Consider the following 14,328-nt stretch of genomic DNA (forward strand, 5'->3'; position numbering starts at 1 on the left):
TGGGAGTTTTGATGAGATGTTAGTGTAGGCTCAAAGGGAAGTCTGCTAAGACACTGTTGGGGAAGGTTCCCCCTAATGACAAGACACACAGTAAATTGCTATCACTTTTCTTCTTTTGGACCTTGCCACGAGAATGGAATGCCTGTAACTTGTGACCGCGAGGAACTCTAACCTGAGGTTGTGGAGATGTCAAGGCTGAAGATGGGAAGAATCTCTATTACGGAGAACATCAGTGTGATTTCTGAATTAACCAACCCTGGTTTATCTTAACCTCAGACTTCCTGTTATGTGAGATTACAAATTCCTGCCTGTTGAAGCGAATTGGGGTTCTCTGTTATTTAAGAAAAAATCCTGATGAATATATTTATATTTCATAAGGCAAGAGAATGGCTCTACTTGTTCATATGTAATGTGACATATCATTTTAAAAAAAGAAGAAAACAACCTACCAGGACTGAAGAGGTTAACAGGCATCCATCAAAGACCCCAGGATCAGAGAAGCCACTCGCAGGTGGTGGTCTTCAGAGCCATGGAGAACAGCCCAGGGCTCAGCCCTCCTTTCTAGGGCTTTCCATTGGCCAATCCTTTCCAAGGATCGTTGTTCAGAACAGGGCGAGGGAACTGGCTGATGAGGCTGTCCACTCTGAGTAGGAACTCCAGACAGCTCCAATTGTGAGAACAAAGCATCTCCTTGAAACCAGAATTGGAGGGATGAGGGGCTGGGGAGGTGGCTCAGAGGTAGAGCGCTTGCCTGGCATGCGTGGGGCCTGGGTTCCGTCCACTGGAGCACCAGAATGAAAACGAAAAACCCACACACAAAAAAAAAACCTACAATACCATTTTCAGTCAAGAAAAAATGAAACATTTAAGTGAATCATTAAAAAAAATGACTAGGCTTATATTCTAAAGATGACAAAATTCTGATGAAAGACATCAAAGGAGACTTAAAGAGAGAGAGAGAAAGAGAAAGAGAGAGGGAGAGAGAGAGAGACTGTGCTCGTGGCTAGGAAGACTCAACAGAGAATAGATGCCGATTCTGCCCATATTGATAGATAGGTTTAACGTGATTCCTATCCAAACACAGGCAGGGTTCTTGTAGATTTTTCTAAAATTTACTGGAGAGCTAAAGGAACTAGCACAGCTGCCATTCTGAAGAAGAATAAAGTGAGAGGAACAAGTCTACGTGACTTCAAGTCTTAGTGTTCAGGACCGTAATAACGACAGCGAGGTGCGGGTGCAGAGCCAGGCGGAGGGAGCAGCGGTTCACCAGGGAGCCGAGGGACAGAGGCACAGCAACATGCCTGGCTGCTTCTTGACAGACGTGCCAGGAGATTCACTAGCAGACGGACGGTAGCATTTCCAACACGTGGTATCAGAACAGTCGGACATCCGTAGGCAGAAACGTGAACCACAATGTAAACCTCACATCTGACACAGAAATGAACTTCAGATGGGTCACAAGCCTCCACGGAAACTGCACAACTTTCCAGCCGGGAGCAGGGCGCAGACCTGTAATCCCAGCTACTCAGGAGCAAGAGGCAAGAGGCAAGAGGATAGCAAGTTCAAGGCCAGCCCGTGCAACTTAGCAAGACCCTGTCCAAAACAAACCCACAACTGTAAACCTGTTAGAAAAGGAGACAATGACTTCCAGATTTACAACGGGGCAACGTGAAATCTTTTAACTCTACAAAGGTATGAGAGCCGCATGTGTTGAGTGGAAATCGTACTTTGAAATTTGAGCTTTTCCCAAGCCAGCCATAGGGAACCCAGGCCTCATGCATGCTAGGCAAGTGCTCCACCACTGAGCCGCATCCCAACCCCTCGGAGCCTTGTCTCTGGAGCCGCTGGGCAGTGGCAGTGGCTGCAGCTCCCTGTCAGCCACGTGATCACCAGGGCTGATGCCAGGGCCGACCACCCACAGGCCTTGGTGTACGCGTTGCTAGGCTGTGGTGCTCAGTAGGTAGATGGACGAATTGGGTTTTTGACTTGGGATGCTTTTCATCTATTCATAGGTTTGTTGGGATATAGCCCCATTAAATAGCAAAGAAAAATCTTGGTTTAGAAGAAAAGTCTTTGGGATCAAGGGCTATGCAAAGAGCTCTTAGACTTGACACCAAAATCACAGGTCATAAAAGGAAAAATAAAACCTGGTAAATTGGATGTCATCAAAATTCATAGTTTTGCTCTATGAAAGACCCCAGTAAGAGAACAGGAAGACAAGATTGGGAGAGAATGTGTGCAAACCACATGTCAAAGGAGTAGTATCTAGGATGTATATATATTTAACAGCTCAAAACTGAAACACTAAAAGGAAGATGGCCATGGCACCCACCTGTAATCCCAGCAGCTCGGGAGGCAGAGGCAGGAGGATCACAAGTTCAAAGCCAGCCTCGGCAACTTAGGGAGGCCCTGAGCAACTCAGCAAGACCCTGTCTCAAAATAAAGAATTAAAAGGGCTGGGGATGGGCTGGGGCTGTAGCCCAGTGGCAGAGCACTTGTCTAGCACGTGTGAAGCACTGGGTTCAATCTTTAGCACCACGTAAAAATAAAATAAAGGCATGCTGTCCATCTACAACTACAAAAAAAAAATTTTTTTTTAAATGGCTAGGGATGTAGCTCAGTGCCCCTGGATTTAATTATCACTACTATTACTACTACAAATAATAGTAATAACATAAAATAAATAAAAGAAAGACAACACTCTAGTCAGAAAATAGACAAAGGGCTGGTTGTAGCTCAGTGGTAGAGCGCTTGCCTAGCATGTGTGAGGCACTGGGTTCAATTCTCGGCACCACATAAAAATAAATGAATAAAATCAAGGTACTGTGTCCATCTACAACTAAAAAAATATTTTAAAAAAGAAAATACACAAAGACCAGAAGAGACATTTCATCAAGAGGATACAAATGAGCCCGTGTAAATATGTTAGAAATCATTAGCCATTAGAGAAATGTGCATTAAAATGACAATGAGATCTCACCACACTCCTATCAGAAAGGACAGGGCTGGGGAGATAGCTCAGCTGGTAGAGTGCTTGCCTTGCAAGCACAAGGCCCTGAGTTCGATCCCCAGTACCGAAGGAAAAAGAAAAACCCCAAAGACACCCAGTGCTGGTGAGGGGTGAGGACGCAGAGCCAGATGGCGCATGTGCTGCTGGGGGGCGGGGTAGTGAGCGAAGGTCAGCAGCTGCCCATGTTTCACTCTCCTGAAGAAAGAGCTGGACGCAAGATGCACAGTTCTAACTGATGTTCAAGACTCTCATTCCAGACCTTTCCTCAGTCTTTCAGTATTTTCATTTCCTTTCTTCCCCACCCCTCCCAGTAGTGGGTCTTGAACCCAGGGTCTTGTACATGCTACTCAAACACTCTACCACTGAGTTACACCCCCAGGACCTTTTACTTTTGGGACCAAGGATTGAACCCAGGGGTGCTCAACCACTGAGCCACACCCCCAGCCCTTTTTTGTATTTTTCTTAGAGACAGGGTCTTGCTGAGTTGCTCAGGGCCTTGCTAAGTTGCTGAGGCTGGCTTTGAACTTGCGATTCTCCTGCCTCAGCCTCCTGAGCCACTGGGATTTCAGGAGTGTGCCACCGCACCTGGCAGCACTTCATGTTTTAATATAAAATATTTGAGATCTACAAAAGAATATTCAAAGTGCACATATGAGTCATGCACATTAATGGTAAATGAATGTTTATAAACCCCCTTGTTCAATTTAAACTTAGAACATCATAATGCCATTCGAGCTACCTTTGTGCTCTTCTGGATTCCATCCACCTGGAGCCCCAGGTGACCACCTGGCATAGTGCTTGATTTATTATTTCTGTGCTTTTCGGTTTGGTTTAATCATACCTGAGAGGGTATGGTTGTTGAACCTTTCGGAAAGGCCATCGTATGCTCTGCGGTCTTCTGCAACTCCCTGTTGAACTCAATGTCATGCTCCCGTGTCTGGGAGGATCGGAAGCTGCTAGGGATTTAGGTGGGCCAAAGGTGTATTGGTAGTGATACCTGGGAGAACGACACAGGAGGTGGAATCTGGCAGGGAAAACCTGTGGCCAGGATGCAGATGTGAAACATCCCGAAAGGACAGGGGCTTAGTGTGACCGGCAGGGAGAGATCCAGAAATCGTCTGTGGCTTCTCTGGTCTTGGTTTAGGAATGGAGGCAGATCCTGCAGACACTATGGCCAGGAGCAAACCGTACCTCCTGAAGCTGAATGGCGTGTGCTCTTTCATTTTCTTATTTATATGCCGTGCTGAGGATCAGACCCAGTGCCTCATATGTGCTTGGCAAGTGCTCTGCCACTGAGCCCCAGGCCCAGCCCCCTGCATGTTCTTTAAAGGGATCCAGTGGTGCTCCTCCAATGATGCCAGAGTTCCAAGATTAATCCACATTCAGAAGTGTAGCCAGACGCAGGGGCGCATGCCTGCAACCTGAGATACCTGCGGGGCCGAGGCAGGAGGACCACAAGTTCAAGGCCAGCCACTTGGCAAGACTCTGTCTCAAAACAAAAATGGAGCCGGGCACAGTGGTGCACCCCTATAATCCCAGGGGCTCTGGAGGCTGAGGCAACAGGATCACAAACTCAAAGCCAGCCTCAGCAATGTAGCAAGACCCTGTTTCAAAACGAAAAATAAAATGGACTGGGGATGAGGCTCAGCGGTTGAGCACCCCTGGGTTCAGTCCCCAGTACCAGAAGGGAAAAAAAAAAAAAAAAAAAAAAAAAAAAAAAGCGTAGCTGTTCATTCATTTTCTTACTGCTTAGTATTTGGGTGGTTTCTAATTTTTCGTCTAATGCTTCAAAGTACATTCCTATAGCTGACTCCAGGACACAGGGGCTAGAGTTTCTCTGATGTATCTTAGGGGTAGAATTTCTGGCTCACAGAATCTGCATGTATTTGACTTTTGGGATAACGCCAACATGTTTCTATTAGATTCTCTTTATCCTTACGCGCCGTTCCTCTTTCCCTTAAGCTAGCGGGAGTAGATTTCTCTTGCTTGCAATCAAAATGAATTCTAACCTACCTAACCCATCAAAAAACGTCTTTGGGTTGACAACTCTCTCTGTGACATTCCTCCCAAGAGATCGCACCCTGACAGCAGGGGTTTAAACATGTCCTCTCCAGAACGCAAGTTGAAATTTCATTGTCATTGCAACAGCATCCAGAGGTGAATAGGTCACCAGGTCAACACCTTCATGAATGGATTAAGGCTGCTGTCGTGGGAGCATATATACTACAGGTGTGAGTTCCAGTGAGTTCACTAGCGTTGTCTGCTCTTTCACGCGATAGGTGACAGGTGACACCCTCAGCCGCGACATGACGCAGCATGGCACTCCCTAGATACCTGTCCCTTACTCTTGGACTTCTCAACCTCTCGAACTGGAAGAAATAAATCTCCAATCTGTATAAAGCACCCGGTCTCAGGTATTCTGTTATAGTAGCAGAAAATGGAATAAGAGACCAGCCCAGGTTTGGAACCAAAGGAGGTGATGGCTAATGAACCACAGTCACAAGGTGTGTCCTCAGAAACACACTCAGGTGCAGATCCGGGGCCCGTGAGGATGCCATCCTCCTGCTGCCCTGACCCAGGCACAGCCTGCCTCTGGACATCTTGCTTCTTGTCACTGTTTGCCGCATTTTGAATCAGTCACAGGGAGATGGCCCAGGACGTGCAGCCAGAAGCCTCCCTCGTGACCCCTGTTTGTCCTTCAGGTCCCCCTTTCTTGCTTGCTCCTTCTGTGTCCCTGTCAGTCAGTCACATGCACAGCGGTAAAGTCACTTAACAATGAGGTCAATGTCACAGGCAATTGTTTTTCTGATTGTTTATTTTTCACAAAGCGTATGAAAATCACAAGAGTAAACACCTCTGGGGACGTCACCACACACATCTGGAGGTCACCGCGGAGCAGAGGGAGTGGGTTCATCGTATCTAAGGGGCCAGGGCGAGCAGGAGGGGCGGGTCAGACGCACAGGTGTCCACTGGCGACACACCTCAGGTCCAGGGTCAGGAGGCGGAAGAGGTTGAACATGACAGAGATCTGGAGGCAGCTGGGCGTCTCCTGTGGGAGGGGACGGCTCAGTGGCTGCCTGGCTCAGGGCTCCCAGGTCCCCAGACCTCAGTCCTCCTCCCACCCACTCACCTTCTGTGGGGCCTGCTGGAGCCTCTGCAGCCAGTGGGACAGGCGGTGGCGGCCATGGGGCCTGGGGCCTGCTGTGGGCTGAGCCAGGGCCTGTGGGGAGGGAGGGGCGTGTGAAGCGGGGCCTGGCCCAAGGAAGTGTGGGTGTCACAGCCAGGACACAGCAGCCCAGGACCCCAGGACTCACACAGGCCTGCAGCTGGCAGTGGATGTGGCCCAGTGTGCGCAGGGGCTGGTCCAGGACGTCCCCCAGGGTCGAGTTGGCCATGGTGGCCAGGACCTGCAGTGTCAGGGCCAGCTCAGCCTGCAAGGCCACAGGGCGCTCCCACACCTGAGCAGGGACAGAGACAGTGAGGTCCCCCTGACAGAGCTGGAGGGGAGGGAGGGTGGGGAGAGGAGAAGGGGCAGGAAGAGGGCAGAGCCAGCGAGTGGGGCAGGGCTGGGCGAGGGGGCAGCAGCACGGAGGGCAGAGGCACCAGGAGGAGGGGCAGAGGGGTCACAGGAGGCAGGGCAGGGGCCGGGGAGGCCAGGCTGGCCTGACTCTCCCAACCCACCTGCAGCTGCCTCAGGTCCCAGGGCCTGGGGAAGAGCGGGTGGCTGCACGTGTAGTCCTTCAGCAGGAGCGACTCTTCCTAGGGAGCAAGGGCCCAGGTTAGCCCACGCTGCAGGGGTGAAGGTTAGCCTACACAAGAGGGGCACAGGGAGCCTCAGGAAGGCATCCTTCACCCTCTCAAGGCCTCACCTTCCCCTCCCCCAGCTCCAGTCCTGGCTCCCGTGCCTCTTCCCCAGGAGGAGGCTGTAGCACTCGCCTTGGCTCAGGGCCCAGGGTTTCACACTCGCTCTCCTTGGGCGTCTCTGACCTCAGTCTCCTCTTCTAGATCTCAGCTCCAAAATGTCAGCATTTCCCGTTCCACCCAGGATATCACCCCTGCCTGAGCTCCAAAGCGCAGCGTGAGCCGGGCTGAAGGGCACGCCCTGCTGCTGCAGGAAAACACCGCCCGCCGACCGAGGTTGGCGGGGGCAGCCAGGCGGCCCGGGCGCCCGGGCTGGGGAAGCCCGGAGCGGGGCGGGGCCAGGTGAGCCCTGGGAAAGGGAAACTGACCCAGGATCCGTGTTCGCCCACCGGAAGGTGACTTCCTGAGCGGGACGATTCCTGGCAGCTTCGGGTGGGTCCACAGGGACCCGCCGCAGGTACGGGGATGGGGCCCGGGTGCGGTAGCAGGTGTGGGAGGGGCTTGTCTCCCGGACACGCCCACACGCGGGGGCGGGGCGGAGCAGGGACTCTCCAGGGCAAGGGGTTGTTGGAGGCTCCAAAGGGAGGCCGCTTAGGGGAGGGGAGACCACCCAGGGAGAGGAATACTATGGGTTGGGAGAACCGAGAGTTAAAAAGACCAAAGATGGAATTAAAGAAAATTAAGAGCGCAGGATGTGCCGCGCATGCTGACAAAGGAGGGTTACAAGTTCTAGACCAGCCTCATCAACTCAGCAACTGTCTTAAAATAAACAAGAGAAGGGCTGGGGATGTAGCTCAGTGGTAAAGTTCCCCTGGGTTCAGTCCCCCGTACCAAAATAAGAATTATAAAGAATATAGAGAGATGGGGCTGGGGTTGTGGCTCGGTGGTGGAGCGCTTGCCTAGCACGTGTGAGGCACTGAGTTCCATTCTCAGCACATTAAATACGTAAATAAAAGACAGGCATTGTGTCCATCTACAACTAAATATTTAAAAAAATAGAGAGAGAGAGAAGTAAAGGATTTGACCAGCCCCTGCCACATTCATGTTTTGAAACAGCACAGTGAACTGCATTGATTTGTGCACTTGATACAAATTGTTCAAAAAGAAAGGAAAGTGTTAAGATGGGAAATTGACTAGATCTGAATGTATACCAGGCAAGGGACTCGAGACTTTTACTAAATATATTAACCACAAAGTTTGTAATCAGATGGTCACTCATGAACATACGTGCCCTGGTGTGATTTGCCAAGGATGAAGTCAAGAAAACATTTCCACCTGTTCAATTGCATTTATATATATTTTTTTCCTTCTTTCCCTAAAAATTCTCCTTATGTCAATGTGCTCCTTAGCCGCTGAAGTGAGAGAACAGCTTCTTGTGGTTCAGCATGGACATCCATTTTCTCTTAAAGTCCTTCAGGGTTCAACCCTCTTTTTTTCTTTGTTCAAAATTATTGTAGTGTTATTTTACCCAGGCGCGGTGGTGCATGCCTGTCATCCCAGCGACTGGCGAAGCCCAGACAGGAGGATCGAAAGTTTGAGGCTAGTGAGGTCCTGTCTCAAAATAAAATTTAAGAAGGTAGTGGAGGGGGAGCTGGAGATGTAACTCAATGGTAAAGCAGCCCTGGGTTCAATCCCCTGTACCACTCCCTGTACAGTGTGATAATTTGATACAAGGATGCAGTGTCAATATTCTAGCTTTAAAAATTATTCTTGTCAATCATGAGCATGCATTAGAATAATAAATAGTTAAAGGCTTTGAAATACACACACAAATTAAAGGACAACCCCCCACATTTGATACCAATGAGGCGGACAGTAATAAAGGTGTCACAGAGGAGGTACAGCCTTTGAAGGACCCCAGTTGATTGTGACCAACCCTTTCCTTTATTTAGTCCATCATTGACCCAGGAGGTATTTATGGGGTGGTTACTATGGGTACAAACTTCCAGGCACTGAAGATCCAGCAAGAACCAAAGACACGCAAGCTCCTTTGCGCTCCTGAGCCGTTCCAGTAGGAAGGTCAGACATTAGCAAAACAGTAACAACAACCATGCCAGTCGCAAGGGGTCCTTTTGAGAAAAATTAAGTAGGAGATGGAGTGGGGTATGCAGAGGAGTCGGGTGCTGAAAGACAGTTGCAGAGGGGACATCTGACAGAAGACCTGATGGAGGGAGGGAGGCGTGGTGAGACATGGGGGGAACCACCAGTGCCAAGGGAGCACGTCAGGGGCACGCTCACTTGGCCCTGCCTGTTCACACGTAAGACGGAGAATCCATGGGCTACCTCGCCTGCCGGCCCAGTGGCTCTGGAGGCTGAGGCAGGAGGATCTCAAGTTCAAAACCAGCCTCAGCACCTTAGCAAGACCCTGAGCAACTCAGTGAGACCCCGTCTCTGAATAAATACAAAAAAGGGCTGGGACGGGGCTCAGCGGGGAAGCGGCCCTGGGTTCAATCCCCAGTACACCCCCACAAAAAAGATGGCGAATCTTCTCAGCACCTCGGAGGTGGGTACTGTGCTTCTTGCTGCCTCCACACTGAGGACCTGGTTAAGACTTGGTCAAGCCTCTGCGGCAGGGAAGCCCTAGGGAGGCTGAGTTTTGTCTCACACCTGTTCTCACCCTGCACCTCCTGCCGTCAGAGGCTTTGGGTTTCTTGAGGACACTTGACTGGGGTTCTCTGTCACTCCACTCATCTAAGGAGAGCCCTGAGGGGACATGGGGGCTGACTTTCTTTGTCCACCCAAACCCTCTACCTTCCCTGCTCAGTTCTTGATGTGGAGAATGATATTGGCCACTGTTCTAGTGTGGGATTCAGAAGGTCCCCAATGGCCCATGTGAGGATGGCTTGGTCCCCAGGGCAGCAGGGTCCAGAGGGTGGTCTGGGGAAGGGATTGGATCATGAGCACTCTGATGTCATCAATGGGTGAATCCACTGGTGGGTTCATAACCGAGTAGTCTTTGGGGAGGTAGAGGAAATGCGGGGCTTAACTGGAGGAAGCAGGTCACCGGGAGTGTGTCCTGGAAGGATGTGTCTTGTTCCCAGCACACGCACTCATTCCGTCCTTTCTGACCACCGTGCTCCCCATCATCCACAGGCCCAGAAACAATGCAGCCAAGTGACCTTGGACTGAAGCCCCTGGGATGCGAGCCGGAACAAAGCTTTGCTCCCCTAAGTTGGTTCACTTTGCCAAAGCAGCAGAAAGCCAGTGACCACAGCCACCAAAGAGAAAATGCCTTTTCCCTGCATCCTCTGGGCCACTGTGGCCGCATGATGCCCCCCTCTCCAGGACCTAGGCCTTAAAACATGTAGAGGTGGCCCCGCTTTGTCGGAATCTGGATACACCTGAGAACCAGACTTTCCTGTGCAGATGAGGACAGACCACGGAGCCGGGCATCTAATCCGCCATAACAATACGGGGTGGGATGTGACTTGGAAGAGCAGGAAAAAAAGATTTATATTTTCATTCATTTTGAGCTAGAAATTGACATTTCCTGTCTATATTAGTTCCTCATGGCTGCTGTAACAAAACACCACATCCAGTGGTATGGAACCACTCAGGTTTTGCATCGACTAGTGGATATGTCAAATGTGGTACTCAGTCTGAGGGAGTGAAAGAAGCCAGTCCCCACAGGACAAATACAGTGTGACGACACTTACCAGAAGTCCATAGAGAGGTCAGATGCAAAGACACAAAGCAGAATGGTTGTTGCCGGGGGCAGCAGGAGTGGAGGAGGGAGGGCTTGAGACTCTGTGTGGCAGGAAGAATGGGGCTGAGCGGCTGTAGCTCAACACGGTGAGTCTGCTTAAAACAACGGACCTGCACGCCTTTCAATGGTTAAGATGAAAAACATTGTGTGCATCCTACACAAGATAATTTTTAAACATTACCCAGGGCTTGGGGAGTAGCTCAGCAGTAGGGTACTTGCTGAGCATGAGACAGGCCCTGGATTTGATACCCAGAAACAAAATAAATGAATATATACATAAATAAAAATTATTTCACCAAAAAGAACAACAGCTACAATAAAACCAACCAACCAACCCAGGACAGGAAGGTAAAAGGATTCTGAAGGTGAGCTCTGAAATCAAGGTGTCGCGGGGCCCGGTCCTTCGGGAGACCCAGGAGAGAGGTCTGTCTTTTCAGCCTCTGAGACTCCTGCATTCCGGGCTCCCCATAGCTCCTCAAATGACTGTACCCTCCTGCTTCCTTTGTCACACCCCCGGGGTGGCACTGGCCCTCCTGCCTCCCTCCAGTGAGGCCCTTGGTGACAGCACTGGACAGCCCAGGACACCCTGTCCCTGTCCCCGTCTCCCCGCTTCCTCTCATCTGCAAGTCCCTTCTGCCAGGTGAGGCTCCACACCCACAGGGCCCAGGTGCCACCACACTCCTGTCAGGATGCGGGCATCGAGCCACAGCACTGTCAGCAGACCCTGTGCCTGTCGCCCGAGGCTCACCCACATTTTCATTTCGCGCTAGCTCCTGAGCATCTCGAGATCTCCCTTTTACTCATCTCGACCTCTAAGTTACACTGCTTATTAAAGCTGCCACGCTGACTCCAGACTCAGCCCTCAATGAAGAAGCACATGAATTACCACATCACGGCGCTAAAAATATTTTGATAACTGCGTTTCAATAGGAGCGGGATCGCTCTGTCCTCTGCACCTTCCTCCCAGCTGAGAAGGATCCAGAGGCTTTGCAAGGCTGCCGTGAGGTCCAGGAGTGAGGACGGTTAGGGACCCTGCCCTCGGGGACGGTGCAGCAAGACCCGGGAGGAGCCGGGCCCTGGGTGACTGAGAGGTCTCTGCTGACAGACCCCGCGTCTTGGGCGCAGGACGTGCAGGGACCACACTCCTGCCTTTCCCCCACCATCTGGGGCGTCTGCTCCGCAGCTCAGCTGTGCCCAGTCTCTACCTAGCGGGGCGTCTCTGATCCCTGGGGCCTGGCTGGCGGGCAGACCTGGCGTGAGTGGGCTTCCGGTTTCCTGTATAATTCACGAGATCCTTGTAAGACACAGGAAAGAAAAATACTTTACTTTGCTCTTTTGACAAAACGAAGCCATCATGGGAATTGTGGATAGGGCCTCGCCCCAGGCCTGGAGGGCCAGTGCGCAGGGCAGGCCAGGGGCAGAGGCTGAGCCTTGAGCACAGGGACACAGGCTGGTCCCCCAGGGCCCCTCTGCAAGACCCCACCACACCCCATGTCGGGTGCCCGCCTCTCCTGGCTCCTGGGTGCTCTCTTTCTTGGAAATGGAAGCACAGGGAGCCACAGGCAGATGCCTTGCTTCAAATTTAGTCCCTTCCCAGGGGACAGCCCATGGCCAGGGCTCAGTTGCCACCAAGGTCCCAGAGCCCCTGAAACAGGCTGCAGCTGGAACCAATCTGAGGGCCCATCCCAGCTGCAGAGCTCACTGCACGTGGAGGTTCCCTGGACCCACCCCTGTGGCTTCCTCACGTCCCTGCAAGCCGTCCCCAAAACCTCCTGTGATTCTTCCTCAGTGCTCCCTGGAACCCAGGTGGCCTTAGCCGTGAGCCTCTGGAAGGGGACCACTGGGCTGCTGCGCTGGCCGTGGGGACGTGTCCATGGGACAAGTGGGGCATGCAGGTCCCTGCCGTGCTCAGGGGCACAATGGTGAGAGCTTTTCCCGGGTGGCAGGGGTGGGAGGCCCCCAGGGCAAAAGAGGGGCTGGAAGGGCAGAACCCCTGGTGCCAGAGAAACTCGTGGGAAATGAGCAAGGACCCTGGACCTGAAGGCTCTGGCTGAGACGCTGAGGAGGCTCAGGAGAGGAGGCGCCATCCCAGGGCCGTGTGATGTGGCCACAGGAGACTGTCTGCTCAGCTGTGCGGCTTCGGGAAGACCGGTCCCCAGCCTGCCAGCGCCCTCTGCCCCTGAGGGACCCGGAGAACTGCACGGGGACCTGTGGTCAGTGCAGAGGGAGCCTCACCCCCAGAGCCCCCGGGCCTGCAGGAGCAGCCGCTTGCCCCTCGTCAGAAGCTGCGGGTGTCCCCCGCTGGACCGTCCGGCCAGGACGTCAGATGCGGCAGTGCTAAGCAGACCATCCTGTTCACCTCTGGCTCCACCAGAGTAGCGCACACAGCGCCACTGGCGCTGCCTCTCGCGGTGCCGGGCCTCATGTCCAAGTGCCTGGACAGCAGGGCCCCACTTCGGGGTCTGCGGGGCACACCTCTCTCTTGGCCCTCTGCCCTGGGGGTCTTTCCATGCTCCTTGGTGGTGGTCTCTCGCTCCTTCCCCAGGGCTCTCCTTTCCGTCTTCCCATCACACTGTCCCCCCTGTGTCACCTCACCTTCCTAGAGACTGCCTGTGACTACATCTAGGGCCAACCTGGCAATCCAGGATGATCTTCCCTCTTCCATCCCGTAACTTGGCAGCTCCCAAGGCCTTTCCCCAAATAAAGTGATGAGTATGGGCTCTGCGACGGAGGACGTGAGGGCTTGGGAGGGCATCGTCGCTCTTCCTTGACCATGTTCGCCCCCAAGGACCTTCGAAATCAGGACTAAAGTGCCACAGACCTCACTGGGGCTCTGCAGCCTCTGCCTAGGGAAGCAAGACAGCAGACCCGAGGGATCACAAGCCAGGAATGCTCACCCTGGGCCCAGGGACATCACCCTGCATGGGACTGCACTGGGTCCTCTATGAGAGGTGCAGAGGAGCAGCTGGTGCCTTAGTCCCCAGGGCTGGAGGAGGAAAGGTCCCCAACCTGGTGCCCTGAAACCACAGGTGTTTGTCTCACAGTCCTGGGGTCAAAGTCCTCAGGGCCAGCTCCCTCTGAGACTTGTACCAGGATCTCCGTGGCCGCTCCCGTCCTGCACGGGGCCGGCTGGGGTCTCAGTGTCCGGCACGAGCTGTGCTCGGCTCATCTCCACGTGGCTTCTCCCTGCACATGTCCGGGTGCCCACGTCCCTTTGGGAGGTCACCAGTCAGGCTGCCTTGGGCTCACCCTGATGACTTTGCTTGCTTTGTTGCCACTATAGAGACCATCTCCACATAAGGTCACACTCTGGGTGGTGGGGACGAGGACTTCAGCATATCTTTGCTTTAGGTCAGTGAGGAGGGGGCAGAGTCCAGCCTGGGCTGGGGTAAGGGAGAGGTCACCAGCATGGAATGTTCTTCCATGATCAAACCATGAGGTCCAGCAGGGGGCGACGGAGGTGGGGTGAAGGGGCTTGGGAACTGGAAAGCTCCGTTGGCTGGTGGCAGGAAGAGGCCCAGGGACAGGTGAGACTGGAAATGTTCCTGGGATGGACAACCTCCTGCCGTGCCCTCCAGAGGGGGCTGCAGGAGCGACACCCCGATGTCCAGAGGGACAAGGGAACCCAGATCATCAAGACACCCCAAGGCGGCTCCCTCGAGGGCTGGGACGGACGCTCTATAAACAGGCTCCCTGCCAGCCACGGGCACGCGAGGACCCTGAGATGACACTGGCCAGGCAGCGACACGGA

The 14,328-nt window shown here is 52.9% G+C and overlaps 1 protein-coding gene across 1 annotated transcript; it reads right to left on the reverse strand.

Moving 5' to 3' along the window:
* Nucleotides 1-5,888: 5,888 nt before the first annotated feature.
* On the reverse strand, nt 5,889-11,337 carry LOC306648483 (interferon lambda-3-like; the record flags this gene model as incomplete). Its single annotated transcript, XM_079118683.1, has 6 exons — nt 5,889-6,059; nt 6,141-6,230; nt 6,325-6,468; nt 6,692-6,769; nt 6,880-7,011; nt 11,236-11,337. The coding sequence occupies 6 exons, from the start codon at nt 11,335-11,337 to the stop codon at nt 5,961-5,963; spliced, it is 645 nt and encodes a 214-aa protein (XP_078974809.1). The 3' UTR covers nt 5,889-5,960.
* Between the last annotated feature and the right edge of the window lie 2,991 nt (nt 11,338-14,328).

This window comes from Sciurus vulgaris (genome assembly GCF_902686455.1).
Source record: "Sciurus vulgaris genome assembly, chromosome: 17".
NCBI classification, from domain to species: domain Eukaryota; kingdom Metazoa; phylum Chordata; class Mammalia; order Rodentia; family Sciuridae; genus Sciurus; species Sciurus vulgaris.